Genomic DNA, 26,730 nt, shown 5'->3' with positions numbered 1-26,730 from the left:
CTTTGTGTGTCGGGTCTTGTTTCTGCCGCATATGTCATTATTGGTCTGATGATTGTTTTGTAAATTCTGCCTTTCATTTCTTTTCCGATATTTTTATTTTTCCATATTGTGTCATTCAGGCAACCTGCGGCTCTGTTTGGAATTTATGTTGATCTGATATATTATGTAAATAAGCTGTCCGCTAAGATAGGTTAGAATTTAGGGGCTATGGGATATCCAGGGCTCTTGTATTAAAGTGAAATTAAATCTTACTGAGAAATTAATTTTATTTGAAATTTTTCAGTCTATGAGCTAGAACCTTCTAAACAATTAAATTGTTTATAAACAATTTTTGACAACTCGGATTGAAATCAACCTTTGAAATTCGTAATCAGCAGGCAAAAATCTATAAGAAACCGTTGAGTTTGCCCATCAGAATTAAAAAAGCCGCGGTGAAGTATCTGGCGCCTACACTATAATAATTAAAATAAATCATTCTCGATTTTGTAATTTGAAAAGGCGTTATTGTTTCAACAATAATAATTTAATTATTGATTGAATTTTTTATAAACACAGGTTTTATTTAAATTATTAGGTAATTCAATAATTAAAATAGTTATCAGTGAAATCATTTTCATGGTGGTAGGATCGACCGTTTTTGGATTCAGATTAATATTTAAAAATATAAATTTTTCCCTGTATAGGGTGACCAAACGAAAATAAAACATAATGATTTTTAAAAATTCGGTCAAAATTTTAGAATAATACATAAAATATTTAAATATTTAAATAAATACAATGTTTTATTAAACGGGAGTATTTTACGATATTTATGACTCTACCACTTTCCCTTTTCAATCCATCCATCCGATGGAACTACAGCCCAAATCGCCTCTTGGTCTCTTTCAGCAAGCTTCTCTAATCATTTCGATTTACTGCTGTTGTTTTCCATGAATGCTTTTTTAGGAGGGTTTCGGCATCCTCATCCACATCGCCTTCCCATCTCTTTTTTGGTCTTCTAACTGGTATTTTTCCTTGCATTCTTTCATTTAGCAATTTTATGGGGATTCTCATAGGCGTGCTTAGAGGCCTATAGAATCAAAACATGACATGTGGCGAACATATTATGAGATACCCAACCTTAAGCAATAAATTGGAATTTAATAAAAAACAAAGAAGAAAGGTCCCAGATACAAAATTCGCTATTAAAATAAAATTAAAATAATAAAAATAATGATTTAAATCTGAAACATTTCTTGGAACCGTTTTCTGGTAGCGTCCATTATATCTGGCTTTTACAATTTATAAGCCAAGAGGCGACGAATAAAGCAAGCGAAAAGGATTCTACCATATGTAATCATATTTCCACTTACTCGCTTGGAAAAACGTCCAAATGACATTTCCAAGTAGTTACTCAAAATCTAAGTAAAGGTAAAAATAAAAGATAAAGTGAACGACAGTTTATGTTTCCTTTCGATTCAGAGGATATCCACCATTCTTAGACAGCTTTTTCTGTATCTACACGTCTTTAAATGGAATTATAAATACGCAGTTTATTTTCGTCTTGGTTCAGAGGTGTTCACGTAGCACACTTAAGACGTCTAGAGACAGAAACAGCTGTCTAGGGATAGTGGATATCCTCTAAATCGAAAGAAAACATAAACTGTCGTTCACTTTTATCTTCTATTTTTACCTTTACTCAGATTTTGAATACTTGGAACTGTCTTTTGGACCTTTTTCCAGTCGAGTAAGTGGAAATATGATTACATATGGTGGAATCATTTTCGCTTGCTTTATTCGTCGCCTCTTAGCTTATAAATTGTAAAAGCCAGACAGTGGCGTAGCGTAGTGGGGGCCGCCCGCCCTGGGCGGCACTTTTTAGGGGGCGGCAAAATTTAACAATGAATAATAAAAATATTTTGTAAATATTTGAACTATTTTATATTTTTATCGCAACTACAAATTCGGACCGATTGAAAGGTGCACGGAATTTTTCATCACTTATTTTGTGAGGAATTCGGAGAATTCCTTTTGTTTGAATCATATTTTGTAGCGATTGGCAACAACGTCTATACTGACTTGTGGGAATTCCCCGTTTATGACTAACAATCAGCACAACTTTTTTCGGCAATTTAGAATGTTGCTATTCTTTTTTTTTTCTCATCGACACATCATCGGGCAGTTCTGATAGCAGCTACAGGCAAAAGAAGGATTCAAAACACGCGGTGCAGTGCAAGAGAAGATGCCGTAAATGTGACATGTGATCATTACAAAGACATTTTCGTCACTTTGGAAAAACTTACAGAGGCAGGTGAAAGCTTAAACACTAGGACAGATGCAGGGGTTTTACTAGTTTCGATGCAATCATTTTCCTTTCTTTGTTTTTTGGGCCTATGGCAACCGGTGCTACATGAAGTGAATGATGCACAAAAATATTTACAAACAAGGGGACTTAACATAAGATTTTGCGATCAGAAAGTAAATGCCTTGCAGATGATATTGACAGAGAAAAGAGAGGAATAGGCAAATGGCGCTGTAGGATATGCAAAAATATGTGTGAAGAACTTGGAATTTCCATAAAAGCTCATACTATGGAGGCGCATAACAAGAAAGCATATTTTTGATTACGGAACTAGAGGTGCTAACTTGTCTTATGAAAATGAGTTAAGACGAAATCTGTTTTCTTCGCTAGATAGAGTTATTGTAGAAATTCGTGAGCGTTATCAGCAGCTAAATAATTTAACGGATAAGTTTCTTTATCTAACACCGGCTATATTATTAGATCCAGACAACACTGAATGTAGAAATGTAGACTACGCATCTGACGAAATTGACGAGCAGGGTTTCAAGCTATAAATCTTCGACTGCGGACTTTCGTTGCTGCTACAGGCAACGAAATTTATTAATGCAGATTCACTTGAATTATTTAAATTTATTGTTAGATCCAAGCTGGAAGATACTCTGCCCAATATTTTAATAATATTCCGAATATTTTTCACAGTTGCTATAAGCAATGCCAGCTGTGAGAGGGGTTTTTCAAAATTGAAATTGATTACAAATTATTTAAGATCGGCAATGAGTACTCTAAGACTAACTAATTTGGCTATTTTGTCTATTGAGCAAGAAGTGTGTGATGCGATAGACATTGACGGTGCAATAAAAGACTTTGCTCTTAAAAAGTAGACGTACACATTTTTAATTGAAGACGGAATTTTTTTAAATTTTTTAATTCTAACAAATACTCGTATTACTTTTCAATAAAGATAAAAATATAACATTATAGTATCGTTCTAGTTCTAATTAAAAATTGATTTTATTTAATTTTGTCGATCGTTAATGTGTACCTAATCTCAAGTGATAGGTACCTAAGTTATATCAATGTTTCTAATTGGTTAAATTAAAAGAATTTTTGTATTAATAAACGTGATTGTAAAACTTAGATAAACTTTTTTATTTAAAATCCAACCTGTATAATGCAAAATAATGATGACTATTCTCGCCGAAATGTTCTCTATTATAATTAATGTATGTAATGTATAGTACACAATAAATTAAAATACCTAAATAAGAGGGCGGCAAAGTTGTCTTCCGCCCCGGGCGGCCGACACTCACGCTACGCCACTGAAGCCAGATATAAAGGATGCTACCAGAAAATGGTTCCAAGAAAGGTTTCAGATTAAAATCATTATTTACTATTTTAATTTTAAAACTCGAAGAAATACCACAAAGTGGTACTACTTTAAGGTAAACTTTGTGGTACTTCTTTGAGTTTTTTGTACTTTGTTATCTCGAGACCACATTTGTGAAATATGGATACTTCTCTTCATGATTTTATGTTTATTTTAGTACTGAATTTTGTATCTGGGGCCGTTCTTCTTTTCTCTAAGAGATGCCACTACAGCGTCTTAAACGTGGATTTTAATATTATTTTTATACGTGACCCGTCAAAATGGCCCGGTCAAAACAGCCCCGTCAAAAAAGCCCCGTCAAAATAGCCCGAACACAAAATAGCCTCGACAGAATAGCCCGCAAACAAAATAGCCCCGACAAAATAGATCGCACACAAAATAGCCCCGGTCAAAACAGCCCCAGCTAAAATAGCCCCGGCTAAAACAGCTTCTTATAAACAGTTACGTAATTATTTATATAAGGTGTACAAAAACTTTTTTTAATTTAAATTATTTGACAAAAAGGAAGAATGTAGTTAATTTATTTAATTTAAAATGCATTTTACTGGTGCCCGAAAACAGAAAAAAATGTTTATATCATAAATAGTCATTGATTTTTGCTTAACTTAAATGTTCAAACTTCCAAGAGGCAGGGAAGACAGGACTCGAGTTCTCTGAAAAGACCATTCTTATTTAATGTGGTTAAGATAAACATCTGAATAAAGGATAATTACCATTTCCGAATAAATGTATTTTTAAGGAATTATTTCATGATGAATTCTGAAGGGAGCTTTTTTGTCGGGGCTATTTTGTCGGGGCTATTTTGTCGGCGGGCTATTATTCCGCGGCTATTTTGTCTGCAGGCTATTTTGTCGGAGCTATTTTGTGTGCAGGATATTATGTCGGGGCTATTTTGTCGGAGCTTTTTTGACGGGGCTATTTTGACGGGGTACCATTTTTATAATTCCACTTAAATAGTCACTTTATTTTCGATTTGGTTCAGAGGTGTTCACGTAGCAATACTAAGGAAGCCAGAAACAGAAACAGCTGTCTAAGGATGGTGGATATCCTCTGAATCGAAAGGAAATATGAACTGTCGTTCACTTTTATCTTTTGGAAATTAATAAACTACGGGCTTACTGCAGATATGGCCTAAAGAAGAGTTAAAAAGAAGCCTGAAAAAATATAATATATCTTCCATAAACTCATCAACTACTACTACCGATATTTGGAAAATGGCCAACAGAATGTATGGAAATAAATCTTTAATGCCATTCGCTACCTAGAAAAACATACTAACACATATTCATCAAAATAGGAGATATATGTAGTTCTAGCAAATACACACCAAAAACACTCGACTGACGAAACCTTACCAATAAATGTTTGAAATCATAAAAAGAACTTTGATGGGCCTAACATTGATTACCAACAACACAAGCTCACCTTTAAATAATGTGAAATTTATAATGGACGAGCTCCATGAATCTCTTAACCAATCAAAGAATTCAAGTCTCGGACCTGATAGCATCCCACCCATATTTCCCTATTGAAGGTAAGTAGTATGTCCTACACCTCTACAATTTTATTTAAACAAAAACGGTCTTTCCTGTTGATTGGTATTAACCTACCACAATTCCGGTAATAGAAAATCGAGTCCAGAATTTTACAGACCCATCTCTTTGATATGTTATATATGTAAAGTAAAATGGTAAGTAATAGATTACTATGGCACCTAGAGCAAACTATACTTCTTAGCTCAATTCAAACCGGCTTTAGAAGTTTTAGTCTGTAGTACATGAATCATCTGGCTGCGGGCAAGACTATTTGGCTGTTTTCTTCGATATAACTCACGCATATGACACAATTTAGAGACAAGATATATATGGAAATACCTTGTCAAACTGGTCAATTCAAGAAAATATCTTGCATTTCATCTGCAATTTTATCATGACGCGACATTTCCAAGTTCGAATAGATAGCACTTATTCTCATATTAAAACATAATCAAACGGTATTCCTCAAGGATCAACTGTAGTATTACTTTATTTCTTATCCATCATCATAATCCATCCTTCTGCATCCCAATTTAAATAAAGGCCTCCCCTAATTTCTTCCAGTTTTGTAGATCTTGGACTTTCCGCAACCAATTCCCAGCAGTCCTTTTGACATCGTGTGTCCATCGTGTAGGTAGTCTACTTCTACTTATTCTGTCTGCACTTGGACTCCACACTAATTTTTTGGGTACACCTCCCGCTCTTTATTCTGGCTACATGTCCTGCCCAATTCTACTTCAGCCATGCTACTCGCTCTATAACATCTGTGGCGCCTGTCCTTCTGCTTTCTTCGTTTCTGGCCCTGTCTCTGAGAGTCAGTCCCAGTAGTGACCGTTCCATTCTTCTTTGGGCCAAAGTTTAGTTGCTGTGGTCTGGGTTAACGATAATGTTTCGGCGCCGTAAGTCATAACTGGAAGTACACGTTGGTCAAACGTCTTCTTTTTCAAATAATTTGGCATGTTGCTCTTGAAGATGTCTGATATAGCTCCATATGCGCCCCATGATAAGGTGATCCTCCTTTGTAATTCGGCAGGTTGATTTTCCCTGGAAATTTGGATTTCACGCCCTAAGTATTTATATTTATTGACCAATATTATTTCTTATCGCCATCGATAATATTGGTAACCCACTTTCACCTCTAGTTAAAGCCTCTCTGTTGGTGGACGTCCTGGTGATCTACTCAAAAGAAAAAAATTTATCATAAATATCACATCGCCATTAGGAAAGTAGATAACTGGTCTAATACTACTGGTCTGCGTTTCTCTTTCAATAAAACAAAAGAAATGGTTTTCAGCAAATGCTTTAGAGCTAGTTTGATCCATCCACACCTAGTGCTTAACAACAGTTTTATTAAATATGTAAAATCTATATATTTTCTTGGCATAAAATTAGATGATCGTTTAACCTGAAAAGAACATTATGTACTTTCTTCGACAATCTACACAAAATGGGTTTAATTTGTTAAGAACTATAGCTCACAAGCAATGGGGTGCGGAGTTTCCAACATTAATGACGTTTTACTGATTATTTCATTCTTGGAGATTCTGACCATTAGAAAACTACAGAAATAAAAATTTAAGTGATAATTTTTGATAATATCCCGTCGTCAAGTATATTACGTCAGATGCCCTTCGTTGCTACGAAAAAATACATTCAGTGCCATTAATGACAATTAATGTTTTAAAAGTTATGAAAGTGATGACTTTCAACCGTCAAAAATATTTATAACAACTGTGTGTTTAATTGTACTAATTTGTACTTACATAAATAATTTACAATACAATTTTGGTTTTGAACAGTTTTATTCATGAAATAATCGCAGCAAATTGCACTCGATCTCTAAAATTATTATCGAATTGTTGCCCTAGTGACAATTTGACATAACTTCACTCCCCTTCGGATAGTGAAATTTAAACTGTCAAAGTGTCACTCGGGAAAAATTCAATAATTTCAGAGCTCTTGTGCAATTACTACTGATAATTCGCTCAAACCTTTATTATGGGGCAGTTTTGTACAACCAGGCAATAACTTTCATTCTAAAATTTGTCGATCCAGTTCATGATTCCCCAATTTGGATAGCATTGGGGGCACATTACACAAGGCCTATGAAGAACATGTACTGTGAATCTGGTGAACCTTCCCTTCAGCTTATAAGGAAATATTTAAGTCATTAGTATTTAACTCAAACCTTTATTATGGGGCAGTTTTGTACAACCAGGCAAAAACTTCCATTCTAAAAATTGTCGATCCAGTTCATAATTCCCTAATTAGAATAGCATTCCTGGTGAACCTTCCGTTCAGCTTATAAGGGAATATTTAAGTCTTTCATGGGCTATAATGGTGGCGGCAGATCCAATCGTTTTGATTTCAGAAACACTTTTGCTGACAGAGTTTTTTCGACGTATCAGTCTAGAAGAAGACTATAGCCACCATTCTATCATCGTATCAGCACAATTTTAAATAATCTAGACATCACTGTACCTCCTATATACACACTCATAAATACTGATAATCCTCCAACATGGACAATATCTCTATCAAAATCCCATATCAATCTTACGTCATTTAAAAAATCTGATATATCATCATACTTCTTTAAAACCAAAGCTTTGTAGAAGTTAACTAGTCATCATAAGTTCATCCATATTTATACTGATGCGTCAAAATCGGAAAATGGACTGGGTGCTGCATTTGTAACAACCAGCGAAGAACGGTCATTTCAACTGCCTAAGCAATTCTCTATATTCTCTGCTGAACTATTTACCATTCTTCAGGCAATAAAATTCGTCAATGGAAACAGCATTTTTAATGGTCTCATAATTAGTGATTCATTGAGTCCATTATCCTTTTTAAACAAACTTTTTACTAAACACCCTATTGGACTGGATCCCGCGTATGAAAAAAACATTGATTAATAGCAAGCTGAAAATTTGTTAATAGCTTAAGGGTGTCTAGTCGGACAAACTTTGATATATAGGGACACTGAAACAGGGGAAGTTTTAATTGTGTAACAGGGGAAGTTTTAATTGTGGAACAGGGTTAAAATTTGGAACGGTCAGACCACGAAAACGTCACATGTATTTTGTTCGACAGAACTTCCAATTGATTTGTTTCATTAAACTCTCATGCAAAAATCAGGCTGATATTTATCACCAAATGGGAATTATAATGAGTGGAACACGTAGAATATGTTAAATGACAGGAATTATGACAGGTGATAAATAGCAGTCTGCTTTTTGCATGAGAGTTTAATGAAAGGGTAACAAATCAATTGGAAGTTCTGTCCAACAAAATACATGTGACGTTTTCGTGGTCTGACCGTTCCAAATATTTAACCTGTTCCACAATTAAAACTTCCCCTGTTCCATTGTTCTTATATATCAAAGTCTGTCCGATTAGACACTCTTAAGCTATTAACAAATTTTCAGCTTGCTATTAATCAACTTTTTTTTCATACGCGGGATCCAGACCTATATCTTTTAATTAAGTTGGAACCCATGATGTGCCAAACCAATAATCGAACTGTTCAGTTTTTTTAAACCCCTTTACATTGTGGGAAGTGGAATAAAAGGAAATGAAAGAGCCGACAAAATTACAAATCAAGCAATTGAGAAAAAAATTTCATCGTCGATGTATACTTGTTACCACCTTAATGTCAAACAATATTTTAAAACGGAAATTATGAGCAGATTCTAAAGGCTACCTATGAAAAGAAGAGATCAGGTAATCAACTCCAGACTACGATTAGGACACACCAAGATCACACATGATTTCCTACTGCAGAAGCAAACTTTTGCGTTAAGCGTGTGATAGTGACCTAACAATCACTTATTAGGTGAGTGCCTGTTATACGCAATAGAAAGACAATATGAACACTTACCTACAACAACAAAAGACATTCCAAGTGAACATAGTAACCATAATCGTACCATACTTTTTTGGTTTCATCAGGACTAATTAACAAATTCTAATTATTGTATTCTCTGTTTTTTATATTTATGCTATTTGTAGATTTCAATCGACGGTTACTAATATCCTTTATGGTTGAAGCAGTTACAAAAAAAACTTGAAAGAAATAAATGACAAAAACAAATTCATTACGACTGAAATTATGATTTTAAAATTATGCTTTAATTTTGGCGAGCAGTGTGTATCAACTGATTGGTAATCCCACGACACGGTTCCAGACACTTTATAAGATCTATGCCTGGTTGCACCAACAGATCTTAAGCTCCAGCTTAGCTAAGCTCTACTTATAGACAGGGCCTCCTTGAGTATCACTTACGTTGCACCATAATTTTAGATTCTTACCTTATTATCAATTATATCTATTATTATATTATGGTATTCTTATTGTAATATATTATAATTATATTATATTAACTCTTATGATATTCTCGACTTAAGCTTAAGATCTGTTGGTGCAACCGGGCATTAATGTTCCAGATAAGATTTAATGTACAATAGAAAAACTTACAGTAAACATGAGCGGAAAGTGCTTTATATTGTTCGCGTATGTCTTATATGTTGGAGTATTTAAAATAGTAGATGCCCGTAAGTACCAAACTTCATGAAATGACAAAATATTTTCATTAGGTACTTTGAATTTAATATGTATAAAATATGCAAAATTAAAATAAAAAGAAAAATAGTTTTTACGATGGTAAATGACGATTGAAAAAATTGTAAATAGAGACGTCTACAAGTGTTCAACAAATGCCTTTTTATTTAAAACTCAGTATGATGAATATAAAGTTTTAATACGCCTATATTATGCAGGGGCAGATACAGAAAATCGATTAGGGGGGATGTACATAAGCTACAAAGTCAAGAGGTCTGAAATTTACCCCACAACTTCTCAAAATACCTATTAACCGTTAAACGTTGTTTTTGAAATATAATAATGATTAAAAAAACCCTTTAAGGCTTCTAAAATTTTAGATTTTCTATATTATATGACTATTTTGGTTGATATATTTATATGACTATTTTGGTTATTTTTGAGATAATAGTATATTGTGTACCTAGTAGGAAAACCTTAACATTCCCGGACGATTGATGTAAAGATTGCCTTCGAGGCTCAAGCCTAGACAAGGCAATACAGAGTCCGGGAATGTGGCTTTTCCCACAGGGTGTACATCCTATTTTTTCGAAAATCGAACATTTAAATTATATTAAGGTAATCATGTTAACATTTTCAAATCAGTCCAGAAAGCCACTGCGCATCTGCTAGGAAAAATATTCCGATTCGGATATTTTGCACAATCTTAATCAAAAAGGACCCCTTTTAACAAATTTGCATGTTGCCAGGACCAAAAGTGGGTCAAAAATTTTTTAAACGTTTTTTTTTTGTTTTTTTCCTAAATTTATTTTTTTGCATGGAACTAAGTTTTTTTAGGTTTGTTTGTATCATTCCAAACAGAAAAGGTCTTTAGTGACTTTTCTCTAAAGTTGATTGTTTTTGACATATAAGCTATTAAAAATTGTGAAATCGGCTATTTTTAACCCTCAAAAACTAGGTGAAAGCTAAAAATTTAAATGTTGCCAAGGTAGGTAGATATTCTTTAAACATCGATTGATGAAATTCCGAAGAGTTTTTTGCAATACAATATTCAAAACTCCTTTGTTTTTTAATTGATAATCAAGCGTGCGCGACACTATTTTCCACCGTTTCATGTGTATACAGTATGGTGCAAATGGAAGCAATAAATTCGTTATTTCGTAAACCGGCGACTTTAAGGAAAAAACCCGAAACAGGTCGATTTTTATTTTTAAGTTATGATATTGTGTACTGTATATATGGTATACTAGTGACGTCATCCATCTGGGCGTGATGACGTGATCGATAATTTTTTTAAATGAGAATAGGGGTCGTGTGCTAGCTCATTTGAAAGGTTCTTCAATTCTCTATTTAGTAGCAACGGCTAAGTATAAGGAACGCCAATGGGCAAATACATAACATGAATACTAGATATAAAGATACCTTACGTGCCCAAATCTGTAGAGGAAATATATATTGCAGGTCCCCGAGTATAATGGGACAAAGACTCTATAATAGATTACCAACGCATATAAAATTATGTAAGAGCCTGACAAGATTTAAACTAAATTTAAAGGAATTTCTGATGAAACACATTTTTTATTCAGTAGACGAATTTCTTCAATTTTAAATGTATTTTCGTTGTTTTACTATTAAGTTTGGTTTTGTTCTGTTTAATTATATTTATAAAATAAGAAAATCTACGGTTTTGTTTCGATTAAAATCTGTCTTCCTCCATCCCCCGATAGCACTATTTCTAGGTCTACCTGTTGTCAAGGAGGCTCTAAGGAAGACAGATTTTTACCATTCCGACCGTAGATTGTCGATATAAATTAAAATAATTTATATCGCAGTATGGATAGAATCCATATTCCTCTAACGAGGAATAAGCGAAATGAATTTCGGCTCAATTCAAGCTTTCTGCTTAATCCAGGTATAATATACCAAAAGGCACCGCCAGGAAAACATTCCACTTTGCGGTTCAGAGAGCCCATATGAAACGAGTCTTTGTACTCTATGCAGAGTATGGCATTAACCAAATAAGAAAATCTACGGTTTTGTTTTGATTAAAATCTGTCTTCCTCCATCCCCCGATAGCACTATTTCTTGACAATAGGTAGACCTAGAAATAGTGCTATCGGGAGATGAAGGAAGACAGATTTTAATCAAAACGAAACCGTAGATTTTCTTATTTTGTTAATGCCATACTCTGCATAGAGTACAAAGACTCATTCCATATGGGCTCTTTGAACCGCAAAGTGGAATGTTTTCCTGGCGGTGCCTTTTGGTATGTTATACCTGGGTTAAGCAGAAAGCTTGAATTGAGTCGAAATTCATTTCGCTTATTCCCCGTTAGAGGGCGTTCTATCCATATTGCGATATAAATTATTTTAATTTATATCGACAATCTACGGTCGGAATGGTAAAAATCTGTCTTCCTTAGAGCCTCCTTGACAACAGGTAGACCTAGAAATAGTGCTATCGGGGATGGAGGAAGATAGATTTTAATCAAAATGAAACCGTAGATTTTCTTATTTTGTTAATGCCATACTCTGCATAGAGTACAAAGACTCGTTTCATATGGGCTCTCTGAACCGCAAAGTGGAATGTTTTCCTGGCGGTGCCTTTTGGTATGTTATACCTGGGTTAAGCAGAAAGCTTGAATTGAGTCGAAATTCATTTTGCTTATTCCCCGTTAGAGGGCGTTCTATCCATACTGCGATATAAATTATTTTAATTTATATCGACAATCTACGGTCGGAATGGTAAAATCTGTCTTCCTTAGAGCCTCCTTGACAACAGGTAGACCTAGAAATAGTGCTATCGGGGGATGGAGGAAGACAGATTTTAACCAAAACGAAACCGTAGATTTTCTCATTTTGTTAATGCCATACTCTGCATAGAGTACAAAGACTCGTTTCATATGGGCTCTCTGAACCGCAAAGTGGAATGTTTTCCTGGCGGTGCCTTTTGGTATGTTATACCTGGGTTAAGCAGAAAGCTTGAATTGAGTCGAAATTAATTTCAATTATATTTATATTACAAGAATAAAAAACCGCTAAACGCCGTAAAAATGAGTGGCGCATACAATATTCCAGCTACAAAAGATCTAATATGAATATTACGTGGCGCGAAAATGTATTTTAATTTTGATACAATACAAAATTCTAGTTTTATTTTAAAAGATTTTTCCATATTATTTGCTAAATTTGAAGTAAACGCGTCACAAAAGAGGAACTTTGATACAGTTTGAACTTTGAAATTCTTTTATGGCGCGTTTTCTTCAAATTTAGCAAATATTATGGAAAAATCTTTTAAAATAAAACTAGAATTTTGTTTTGCATCAAAATGAAAATACATTTTCGCGCCACGTAATATTCATATCAGATCTTTTGTAGCTGGAATATTGTATGCGCCACTCATTTTTACGGCGTTTAGCGGTTTTTTATTCTTGTATCAGGAGTTTTTCAAAGTTATTTATAAATTAAATGTATGAAGTTAAAGGCAATGTTCCTCTATTACACGTTAAGCTTTATAAATGGTTACTTTTGTTGCATTATCTCCCAAATGATCTGGTGTCCATCGAATGTACATTCGATTTTTTTCTATTTGCCAGATCAAATTTAGCGTTGTAACCACTACAATTACCTGAACCATTTCGGGAATTATCGTTAATTGGATTATACTTTTGTAGCTTAATAACTTCTAAACGCCTTCACCGATTTTGATCAGTAAACATGAGTTTAAAACGTATGGCCCATTAGTATCTGATGGATCTAAGGTCAAGTATGAAAACTGAAGCTATTACAGGAATTATATAGCTTTTTATAGAGCTCGCTTTTCCCATAGGAAATAGATTTGATCATATTTTGAAGCCTATAACTTGAAAATTCGAATTTTCCCGGGTATGAGGTATACACCGTTAGATTCGTCTAGAGTTCTTCTACAAACGTTCAGTTATTGGCGCAATTCGTACGTTGAAATTTTGAGTAATTGTCGAAAAACCAAAATTTTCAAAGTTTAGTTTTTCAGTTTTTCGGCTATCCTGAGCCGTGTGTATGTCTGATCCTGACGGCTTAAACACCATTTGAAAACTTAACTCAACACTATTGATTTGATGTATTTGCGGTTCACCTGTCTCTTCTTAATCCGAAGATATATACCACCAAAAAATATGCCGTTTTGTACCTACCAAGTCCTATACCTGGCTTATGGGTAATCAAAACTCACAAACTACACCGGTTCTGAATCGGCCCTCACCCCCTCTTCAAACACAGAAAAAAAATCAGATCGGTTTAACTTTTAAACACACCTACATATATCCACAAACATTTTCCGTTTTTTAAATAAAAATTGAGCCATACTTCTGAGATCGGTAACTTTCGAATGATATAACCGATTTTCAAAATTTAACATGCGCTGGAAAGGTAATGATCAGTACTATCAGAAGCCGCAAACGCCGGACTTAAATTATTGAATTTTTTGGGAGTTTTGGGTTTTGGGGGCGAGAACGAAAAACAGACCCTAAATAAGAAGGGCCGTAAAATCCACACCCTTGGACCAAAATGGATGGTTGACATATGAATGAGTGAGTCTTTTCCTGAACTTTAAGATGGGAGTTGACCCAATTTTTATTTCAGTCAGATTTAGAAAATCGAAAATTTCGTGTATATCTAGTGTCGTATGTAGGGGGGTTTGGGTGTGCGCCACTGGCGAGAACTGCCGTTCTCTGGTAATATTTAAGTTTCATCCCTACTCTTTGAACATATTTTGTGTTTATTATTTTGGTTTAAAATAATAAGAGTAACACAAAAGTGTAACTATTGACAAGTAGCATTTAGTTGCCAGACTACATCATTATTTAAAGCTGCTATCAGTAAAGGCACGATAGCGAATATGGTAGTCAAATCCGTCCATTCTGCGTGTATGTCTTTATAATTGTGTTGAACTATTATTCTATTTCGTATCTATATTTATGTTTATATACTCTATATGTTAGTTACATTGTCTTCAATTCAATATTTCCCAGTGAATTTCTTGTAATTCAGAATGGTAAATTTGTAGCTATTGCATTTTGGCTTAAAATATAATGTATTTTCTCATATATTGGCTGAAATTATTATTTTTTATTTGACTTCAATTAAAATAATTGATAATTCAAATTTTTTTCTTGTTTTTGTTAACAGAACATGGGCAGCCCATCAAACGCGCAAGAAATCCACATATTAGTACTACCAGTTTTACCAGAAGTCCTGCTATTCCCGACAGAAAGACTTGTGGTTTTCAGGTATATTAGCAACGGTTATAATAATTTATGACTGGAAATATTTTTACATTATACGCGGTACTTCACTAAGAATGTCCAATCTCTGAGTTGTAGATTCTAGACCTCAAAATATTAAGATTTAACCCAAATCACTTAAATAATATATGGCTACTTACTGAGTTACAGGGTGTTGTATTTAAAAATTAGAAAACTATTTGTGCTCAGTACTTTTTGAACTATTTGACGTTTATTTATCACACTTGACAGAAAGTGTGACTACAGTATACCCTGCTAAGTTATGATAAAAAACGTTTCTAGCTATTACCAAAGGCGAAGGACAGGGATAGTGACCCTTCACAAATTCTACGCCCCTGGGGTAATCACTATTTTAGCGCAATTTTTCAATTCTCCAATACTTTCTATGTAAATAATATACTAATACATACTTTATATACTTTTACATAATATACAGGGTGTCCCGAAAAGATTGGTCATAAATTATACCACAGATTCTGGGGTCAAAAATAGGTTGATTGAACTGCACTTACCTATATACAATAGTGCACACAAAAAAAGTTACAGCCCTTTGAAATTACAAACTGAAAATCGATTTTTTTTCATATATCGAAAACTCTTAGAGATTTTTTATTGAAAATGAACATGTGGCATTTTTATAGTAGGAACAACTGAAAAAAAAATTAAGTAAAATTTGTGCACCCCATAAACATTTTATGGGGGTTTTGTTCCCTTAAACCCCCCAAACTTTTGTGTACGTTCCAATTAAATTACTATTGTTGTACGATTAGGTAAACACAATATTTTTAAAACTTTTTTGTGTCTTAGAACTTTTTCGATAAACCAGTGTTTATCGAGATATTTTGAATATTTGTCGAATCCACCACATATTTGTATATGGTTAAGTACGCTTATAGAAAGCTGTTAATAATCTGAAAATTTATTTATTATTTACATTATTAGGTATATTTTGAAAAAGAAGTCACATCTCGATAAAAGGTGACTTATCAAAAAAAGACTAAGAGGCAAAAAAGTTTCAAAAACACTGTGTTTGCCTAATGGTATCACAATAAGAGTTTAATTGGAACGTACACAAACATTTGGGGGGTGTAAAGGAACAAAACCCGCATAAAATTATTTATGTAAACATATTAAAAAAGAAGCCGCATCCCGATAAAAACTGGCTTATCTGAAAAATGGCAAGAGGCAAAAAAGTTTTAGAATCGTTATGTTTAACTAATGGTACCACAATAATGAATTAATTGGAGCGTACACAAAAGTTTGGGGGGGTTTAAGGGAACAAAACCCCCATAAAATATTTATGGGGTGGACAAATTTCACTATAATTTTATTTTAAGATGTTCCTGCCATAATAATGTTACATGTCCATTTTCAATAAAAAATCTCTAATAGTTTTCGATATATTGAAAAAAATCGATTTTCATTTTGTAACTTCAAAGGGCTGTAACTTTTTTTATGAGCACATTTGTACTAAAGTAAGTTAGGTTCAATCGAACTATTTTTGACCCCAGAATGTGTGTTATAATTTATGACCAATCTTTTCGGACACCCTGTATATTATGTAAAAATGTAGATATTGATTTATTAATTTTTATTCTATTTTATTGTATACCAATAAAGATAAAAAATGTATGTAAGTTGTCATAAACAGTGCATGAATACACTAATAGCCCAATACATGACCGTTTTGGAGTCTAGTTATTATCAGCGTCAGGACGGATTTGCTTGACAATGTGGATTTAGGTTCTACTTACCCTTCAATTGGAAGCATTTGAGATATGGCTATATCGGAGAATTCTTAAAATCCCATGGACTGATCGGGTCACAAATGAGGAGGTTCTTAGAAGAATGGGGAAGAACCGAGAAGTACTCTAACCACCATCAAATCTCGAAAGTTGGAATATTTTGGACATATTATGCGAATTGAATCCAGATATGCCCTCCTACAAGCCATCCTGCAAGGAAAAATTTGGAAAGCGGGGTCCAGGAAGAAGAAGAACATCCTGGTTAAAGAACCTCAGAACCTGGTTCAACACAACAGATGTGCAGCTTTTCCGCGTTGCTGCAGATAAAGTGAAGATTGCCATGATGATCGCCAACATTCGTCAAGGATAGGCACATCACGAAGAAGACGCTTCAATTCGAAGTTGGATTTGTGCCGTCCGTTGCTGTGGGTGAAAAACATACGTTTAAAATAAACCCGGAAATGGATAACTTAACTAATTATAGCCAACTTTTGTTTTATAGAGTTTTTTATCTAAGTCAATACTTTTTGCGTTATTTGCGAGTCAAATAATTTATTTTTCAACAAAAAAAAATCACTTTTTCAGGCGTTTTCTCGCTAATAACTCAAAAAATAAGTAGGTATTTTATCGAATTAAGTATCGAAAAAATATTTCTAGCAAAAATGTAGCTATAAAAAAACAAAAAATAATGGTGTATTCATAAATTATATCGACACAGAAAAGCAAAGTTGTAGCTCATGAAAAATTGTTTTTATTCGTCGAATTCCGAATCGAATATTTCAACTTAAAATAACCAAAAAATAAAGCACTTTTCTGGGAAAGCACATTAAAACTGTTTAAAATGTTAAAAACAAGCTTTACTTATTTTTATTTTTTTGTATATAAGAGCCTCTAGCATCAAAACTAAGCGAGTTACGCTCAAAATAAAATTGGCCCCTTTTTTGATAAGAAAAGTCATGAAAATCTGCCCCTATTTAGCACCCCCAAATGAAATTAATTATTAGCATTTTACCATTTGCTTGATGTGTTGTTTATATGATCCGATAAGTTTAACCGTTAAAAGCTCTTATTTTTGAAAAAATTTAGTTTTTTATTAAAAAGTTTCTTTATTTTGCGAAAATGCCCTTTTTCAAAATACCTTAAAATTTATTAGTGATACCAAAAATTACAAACAGTAAAAAATGTAGGTTTTGCTTTTTTGAATATGTTGGATTTTTGGTTTTTCTGCAAGACAAATATTGGTTAAGCTGTGGCTGTTCAAAATTTGCATACACTCATGAATAGTGACTCGTTCAAGCCCTTCCAACTAAAATCCTTTAAAAAATAAGCACTTTCAACCAGCGAAACTTACAGTTCATGTATAAAAAAAGTTAAGTAATTTGTAAAGCGATAATGGTTCAGATTCGGTAAGGTTTCATTTGGGGTGCTAAATAGGGGGAGGTTGTCACGAATTTTTTTACCAAAAAAAAAGTGTCAACATTGTTTTGAGCGTATCTCGCTAAGTTTTGATGCTAGAAACTTTTATACATGATAAAAATGAAGCTTTTTTAAACACTTTAAAAAAGTCTTAATGAGTATTCCCCAGAAAGTGCTTCATGCTTTGGTTATTTCACGTTGAAATATTCGATTTGGAATTTGACGAAAAAAAACAATTTTTCATGAACTACAATTTTGCTATTACTGGGTCGATAGATTTTATTTGTTTCATTTTTTTATGAGCTACAATTTTTCTAAGAATATGTACCTTTTTCGATCAAATGCTTACTTTTTGAGTTATTTGCGTAAAACCGCCTAAAATCGTGTTTTTTTTGTTGGACAATAAACATTTTCATTCGAAAATAACTCGAAAAGTATTGACTTGACCTCTTGGGTGAGTACACTGAAAATTACACGGTATAGCCGTATTTCACCTTCATTTACTGGGTGGTAACACATATTTATAAGTTTTTGTTACACAAGTCGCATTAATTATTTTTTAAAAGGATCCCCATTTCCAATACGCTGTTGGAGACCCGACGGAGTCACGGTTACCTATTGGTAAAATGCCTCGACTAAGAGTTGTTGGAGGGATAGAAACTTCTTTGGAAGAACACCCTTGGATGGCATTACTGGGTTATAAAAATCGTTCTGGGGCATTCAACTGGAAATGTGGAGGCACACTAATTAGTCAAAGATATGTATTGACAGCTGCGCACTGTGTAACTGGCAGCATTGAAGATGTTTATGGAAAACTGTAAGTAGAATATTTCCCAGATTTTACAAAGAACAACTTTTATTTTTAAGAATTTTACGTATATTTCGTCAGAGAGCTTTTTCCTAAATTTGTTTTAATTTTCATTTCTATTTCAAAACCCACAAGAAAAGGAAATAATTTTCCCGCAGTTGGCTGTATGCTGTATACCATCAATCACAAAAATTGTATTAAAAAAATCCTTTGTAAAATATATAAAAACTTTTATTAAAATATCTTTAAGGGCTACGTCACAACAAAACGTTTTCGATTTTCTTACAAAATCATCATCAGTGTTATAATAAACAGATTGAATGCTAGCTGAGCCACCAAGGAAATACCAGGGTGAGAGCCCTTTAAATGGCATGTAGATATATTAAAAATGCATATATTTGTTTAAAATTCCATGGGATGGATATAATTAATAAAGAAATATGCCCTTAGGTAAGGTATGAACCTTCGCATTACCTGGGATGTAAATTGAGTTGTCTTTACATTACGACAATTTGATGGCAACTGAAGTTGTTGTCGTAATGTAAAGACAACAACTCAATTTACATCCCAGGTGATGGGAATGTTCATACCTTACCTAAGGCATAAGGGCATAATTTTATAATAATTATATCTATCCCATCGAATTTTAAACAAATACTTATGCATTTATAAATATATCTACTTAACATTTAAAGGGTTTCCACCCTGGTATTTCCTTGGTGGCTCAGATAGCATTCAACATGTTTTTTATAACAATGATGATGATTTTGTAATCAAATCGAAAAAAGGACATGAAACATCAAGCTAAATATTCGATAATCATCGCATTGTATGGAATTGGATTTTTTTGGTAATGTTACGACTGTTAACGTTTCAGGAATCATACGGTTGAGAAACTGTATGAATGTTAAGGGGATGGTTACGTATTTTCGGCTGAAATGCTATTCAAATGGGAATTAATTTTTTTCGAATCTTGAGAAACCTAATAAATATTTTTGAAAAATCTAAACGCAGAATAAAATATTACGTTATTAGCGAGGGCCGAAAGTCCCTGAGAACTTCTATAATATTTATTTTAATAAGTTACAGGGGTAAAAAACTAAGAGAAAATTAAGTGTGATTTTTAATTTCATATATCTCATTCAAAATAAACTTTTTATTTATTCTAAGGGACTTTCGGCCCTCGGTAATAATTTAGTCTTTCATTCTACGTTTAAATTTTTTTGCGTTGACGTCAATTCGATAAGCTATTGCGTATTTCGCGTTTAAAGATGTTAAAACTAAGAAAAAAAATGTCCACAAATCTTAAGTTATTTACACTTCTGCGCATACTTTTTATCGGAGAATAGAGATTATGTTGCGAATTAGGCACCATAATATGAAAAGTTACACCTGAACGTGACACAGCTCGTGGTACATTAAAGTCTATAAGACTAAGCAAAACATCGCTATTAATTAGGCAATTGACAATTTTGAAGATGAATATTAGGTCGTTTATTTCACGCTGCTTACGCAGTGAATGGAATCCAAACTCAGAAAGAAGTAAATTATAGTTGTAGCCTCTAACAGGATATCTAATATTTTTTGAGGTAACAATATCTTAAGAATCTTTTTGGAACAGATTCAAGATTAGAGACAAGTTCTGCATGATTAGCATTCCAGACCACGCTGCAGTAGTTAAGTTTACCAATAACTAGTCCAAAATATAAACTACGCAAAGCTTCAACAGATGTTACATCTCTGCAGCTTCTAATAATATAGCCTAAAGATTTGGTTGCTTTAGAGACCACGGTATTAATATGAGTTAAGAATGTTAATTTACTGTCAAATATAACACCAAGATCCTTAAACTCTGAGGTAGAAGACAGTAAAATGTTTTTGACCTTATAATCGAAATGTATGTTATTGATCTTTCGGGTATAAGACATTACTTTACATTTCTTTATATTTAAGGATAGTTGATTATTGAAACACCATTTTAATGGCAGAGATATCCTGTTGAAGTTTAACGCAGTCGGAAATATGGTTAATTTTGCGAAATATTTTCATATCGTCCGCATACAACAGTGTTTCAGAGTCTACGATGGAGCAGATATCATTAACAAAAAGGAGAAATAATAAGGGACCCCGATTTGATCCCTGTGATACTATAGACGTGGCAACAAAACGAAAAGATCGAAAGCCTTGATATTCTACGAACAAACTCCTATCAGTTAAATATGATTTCAGTAATATTTGAAAGTTATTGAAAATCCCAAACTGATCTAATTTTGTTAGCAATTTATTGTGTGAGACTCGGTCAAGTGCTTTACTGAAATCAGTGTATATGACGTCCAACTGTTGTCTTGAATCTAAAGCTGACGGAACATATTCTGTAAATATACAAAGATTTGTTGCCGTACTCCGAGCTTTCACAAAACCATGTTGACTGCTGGTAAACAAACAACGCACATGAGCTTACAAGTAATATGTCAAGATAATTTCGAACAATTTAGAGAATGCTGATAAGCGATAGGTCGATAGTTAGATATATCAGAGTTTGAACCTGATTTAAAAATAGGACAAACTCTTGTATTTTTCCACGCAGTTGGAAATGTTGTTGTCTTAAGAATGAGGTTAAAATTACAAGTGCTTCTATGAATGACTCGACCTGACATTTAAGTATCGAAACAGGAAAATTATAAGGAACGCAGCAGATTTTTTTTAATTTCTTTTCACCTTCTATAATATCGTTACTGGTAATTTTACCGATATTAAAGTAAGAACTTGGATTATAATTAAAATAGATATAACAGAAGGAGAGCTATTACTATCAGAAATATAAACACTTTTAAAGAAGTTTGCAAATGCGTTTACTATATCTTGAGACTCGTGGTAAACTTATCACTACCGTATTTCATTAGACCAGGTATCCGTGATTTATTATTTTTGGCATTAACAAAGTTTCAAAATTGTTTCGCATCTGACTTAAAAGAATTTTGGGATCTTTCGACAATTTTTTTATATTCTATATGTATTTCTAATTTAATAGTTCTTCTGAGATATTTAGCTCGTTGTAGGTAAAAACAATATTTACTTCGTCTATACATTCTCAGATATTGATGTTTTCGTTTAACTTTGGCGATTATTTCAGATGTAAACCATGCTGGATATTTTTAAGATCTAGTTGAACTAAGTGAAACACATTTATCTATAATTTCTTGAAGAGACAAACTAAACGAATCTACAGCAGGATCTACATCTGAAAAATGTTTTAAATGATTCTATGTGGTGGTTTATAATCAATGATTCCAGACCATTTCGGTTAAAAGTTTGTTAAATTTATTTACGTTATATTTTCTAAAATTAAGAAAATATTTATTCATCTTCTTTGACTTCATACGGAAAATAACAAGTTAAAGCAGGATGATGATTATCAATAAGAACTAAGGCATTGACTTCAGGTGTAACTTCGCAACTAAAAACTGACGGTGTTACAATCAAATCTAATATCTTTCCATGTATATTTTTTATTTTGTTACATTGTACAGAATCTGTATAGTTTAACAGTGGAACAAATCTATTAATTAAGGTAGTTAATTGACTATTATTAACATAATATGCCGCAAGATATGTTAAATTAAAATCTCCAATCAAAACGACTTCATGAGTTTCATGGAAAGTTTCAATATAATCATATTGTCAGTTAGACAGTGACAATCAGTGACAATTTTAAATATTTGACATGGCATCGGGAATATTTTGAGTTGTTGATTAAATAATATTGATATATAATGTATTTGATAAATAATTGATTTAAGACGTGAACTTAATACAAAGTTGTGGAAGCTCCAAGTAGAGAATACATCAGGATAATATTATATTCTGTGATCCTAGTATTTTGTTGTTAAATATGTTCAAAATTGTAAGCGTTTTATAGTAACAATATATTATTAAAAAATCACTTTAACACTTTTCCTCTGTTCTCTATTGAGTATTAGTTTTTGTTGTACATATAAATTATTACAATCACTGAATACATAGTTAGTGAAAAAATTATCACATTTATTAACTAAATTATTAATTTGCAATTATACAAATAACAGTTTTCCAAGAACATTTAAAAGCCATCTCTTTAAAGTTAAATATGACATTGTCAAGCAGTGGCGGCCCGTGAGGTAGTGCCATAGAGCCATGGCATTACCTTGCTAACTATCCATAAACATATTTTTTATCTTCAAAACTTTTTAATTCTTGTTAATTTTTTTGTGTGTATTTCTTTTGATCTTCATAAATTATATAAAATATGGCAACTATGGGCGCAATACAATCCCTGCCGACAGCGGAGAGTACTCGACAGGAGAATCTCCTTCGCGCCGAAGTCAGTACTGGCACGAGTAAAGAGAGAAAGATTTTACGAGCATTCTATGTAAGTGACAGAGAAAGAGCTATATTGGACTATTAGTATACCTTAACATTAGAATCTCTGTGCCAGTCACGAGGGTATGAAGCCAGGTCAATTTATTTTGAGTTTCTTTACGTGCTGGTTTGTCGCTTTTATTATGTATATTTTCTGTTAAAAAGTTTTTGTATTTATAATTAAACTTTTAGTGCATCATGATCGTGGGTATTTTGATAATATTTTGATTATTTCTTAAGTTTAATTTATTAATTGACAATAAAGATTAGTATTTTAAAAATTTTTTTGGTGGTTTTTCGCTAGAAAAAAAACTACAAATGTTATAAGGTGTTGTGGAGCTTTCGAGTTAGCTTTAAGAGGTCACGACGAAGAAGAAAATTCAGAAAATAGAGGCATATTTAAGGAGCTGGTCAATTTTAGCGCCGAATTAGACAACGATTTAAAGGTTCATATTATTCAAAGTACCAGATCTTTCAAAGGTCTACCTTCTCCGGACATTTAGTTGCTTCTAATTTATTTATGTCGGAGAAGTTTTCTGCTTATAAGCATCAGTTCTCCGAATCATTTCTTAATGAAACATGGAGACAATTTTAATTTTTAAGCAAAACTCGGTTTAAAACTGAATTAGAAGTAGGTACTGTATTAGCGAGACGAATTAAGTACTACCTCTGGGGCTGTTCGCTATCGGTTTTATTGTAGAGGGAAGGTTTAAAAAGCACATTTGAAGAAACTATTAAACTTTTAAGTATTTTAGTTACCATTCCTATATCAACATCTGAAGCAGAACGCTGTTTTTCGATGTTTACATCGAAAAATAGTGCTTTAGGTATGCTATCTGCAGAAAAGAATTTTGTAAATTGTATTGATAATTTTAATTATAAAGTCATTGAAAACTTTGCAACCAAAAGATAGAAGAATGAACTTCATAATATATCGTAAACTTTAAAAGTGACATTACAAAAATTTGTGCATGTGTGTGAATAATGAAATAGTATTATTTTTATAAATTGATAAATAGAGACTAAATCGTAATAACAATTTTCAAGCACTATCAGCAGTAAATGCTGGTGGTAGGTTAAGAGGATTTTATTATTAATTAATTTACGGAACTGTTTTGGTCAATGTTGGACAATTGCTTGGCACCTCAGATCAATAAACTTAAGATATGTACATAAGATAAAAGTATCCGCGCATTTTTTTTTTTTTTTAGTTTTTGTTGTCAGTATACCTTTCTTTGACAATATCGTGAATCCGTCACTAAAAATTTTGGCGGCTGCCCGAGTTGTGGCACTACCTTCTTAAAGTGGTACGAGCTGCTACTGTTGTCAAGTAGAATGACATTCAAGTAATGTTTACCATACCAGTGTGAATTTTACTACACGTAATTTGCCGTGTAACGACAGAAAAAGTAGTTATATTAAAAAAATACGTTCTTTTTAGTACATATGTCAAATTAGGTGTGCATAACAGCACTACACTAATAAGTTGCGATATACACAGAGATTGTAATGAAAAGACTGTCATAAGAGGAATTGAAAGTTTCTCGTTTCATAAAAATTATGATAAAACTAAGGCAGCTACTCCTAATGACATAGCAGTTATAAGGCTTAATCAAACAGTTGAATACTCAAGTAAGTGCAATGTTTTTTTACACAGTTTATATTCTCTTTGTTACCAACTTTATTTTGTGCTCATAATATGTAGGTAGTTTGTCCATTTTAAGGTTACAGTCTAATTTTTATAAGATATTATATACCACGGCACATCTAAAAATATTATTACATTTGGATGTTAAGAGGTGACTCATATTTTTTGCAGAAATTGCTTGAAAATAACTCATATAATAATATTTAAGGTATCCTCCCACTCAAAATGGTCCAGGACATTGTTTAAATATTCAAAATGTCAAAAAATGGAGCAAAAATTCGATTTTTTTCTTCGTTTTTTGATTGTAATTTTAAAAGTATTTAATTTCGAGAAAAACTGTACTGACATAAAAGTTGCGCAATTAAATTTCTTACAATATAGGATCCGTAAAAATTTTTAAAAATTGTCAGCCTTGTTGCAAAATAACAATAATTGCGAAAAAACTATAAAAAAACAAGTATCCGCATTTTACGTTTTTCAACCATTTGTGCTATACTTAGGACCTTCATATTTCACCCAGAAAAACTATATGATGTAAAAAAATGACACTGTAAATTTTATTGAAATCGGTTTAATAGATGCAAAAGAAAGTTTGCAATCCAGCTTTCGCAAAAAAATCATTTATTCAAAATGTTGCAGGACTGAAAGTAAAGCAGGCGGCAGTAAGTTTTTTTTCTGCATATACAGAGTGTTTGGTAAAGAATGGGCCATAGCTTAACATTAGATTCCTGAGGTTAAAATAGGTCGATTTAAGCTAGCTTACCTTAGTGCAAAAGTTGATAATAACCGAAATACAGGGTGTCAAAGTTAAACTTTTATTTTATTTATTTTTGAATATTTCCTGACAGGCATGGGACAACAACACGAAATTTGATAAGTGGTGCTGGTACTGTACACCCTACTAGATAATGTTAACAAACGTTTCTGGCTACTACCAGAGGCGTACGACGGGGGAATGTGAATGGTTGACCCTTCCCAATTTCTACGCCACTGGCGGAATTTCTATTGTTGTACAATTTTTTGATTCGCCAATACTTTCTATGTAAATAACATACTTTTTCGTAACGATAAAGCCATCAGTTTTCGAGATATTTGAAGATAAAAACGAAGGAGCATAATACATTAATCAAAATAAGTGTGCCTTTTCATTTTTAACTTCAAATATTTCGAAAACTAATGACTTCATCGTTACGAATGAAGAGTATATTATCTGCGTAGAAAGTATTGGACAATCTAAAAATTATGCTAAAATAGCAGTTCATCAGTGGCGTAGAATCTGGGAAGGGTCAACCATTCACTTTCCCCTGTCGTACGCCTCTGGTATTAACCAGAAACGACTATTAGGGGTACAGTACCTACACTTTCTGCCAAGTATCATAAGGATATGTCAAATAGTTTTATAGTACCGGCCACACAGATTTCTTAAAGTTTTAAATAAAGAATTAAATATTTTAAAAAAATAATACTTTAAAATAATTTGACCTATCTGTGTCATACTTGGCAGAAAGTGTAGGCACTGTACACCCTACTAAATTGTGTTAATCGTTTCTGGCTACTACCAGAGGCCTACGACAGGGGAAGGTGAATGATTGAACACTGATGAAACTGTTAATTTAGCATAATTTTTAGATTCTCCAATACTTTATATGCAAATAATATACTTTTCATTC

The 26,730-nt window shown here is 32.9% G+C and overlaps 1 protein-coding gene across 2 annotated transcripts in view; it reads left to right on the top strand.

Moving 5' to 3' along the window:
• Positions 1 to 9,664: 9,664 nt before the first annotated feature.
• Positions 9,665 to 26,730, top strand: part of LOC114339317 (phenoloxidase-activating factor 1-like) — a 33,168-nt gene continuing 16,102 nt past the window's right edge. For both annotated transcript variants that reach the window (XM_050655730.1, XM_028289948.2), the window contains exons 1-4: positions 9,665 to 9,757; positions 14,930 to 15,030; positions 18,773 to 19,023; positions 24,854 to 25,044. In XM_050655730.1, coding sequence (XP_050511687.1) covers positions 9,688 to 9,757; positions 14,930 to 15,030; positions 18,773 to 19,023; positions 24,854 to 25,044 — 613 coding nt within the window. In that variant the 5' untranslated portion in view covers positions 9,665 to 9,687. The remainder of the gene's footprint in view (positions 9,758 to 14,929; positions 15,031 to 18,772; positions 19,024 to 24,853; positions 25,045 to 26,730) is intronic.

This window comes from Diabrotica virgifera, chromosome 7 (assembly GCF_917563875.1).
Source record: "Diabrotica virgifera virgifera chromosome 7, PGI_DIABVI_V3a".
NCBI lineage: Eukaryota > Metazoa > Arthropoda > Insecta > Coleoptera > Chrysomelidae > Diabrotica > Diabrotica virgifera.
Note: the sequence above shows the minus strand (reverse complement) of the source record. Positions and strands in the feature narration are given on the sequence as shown.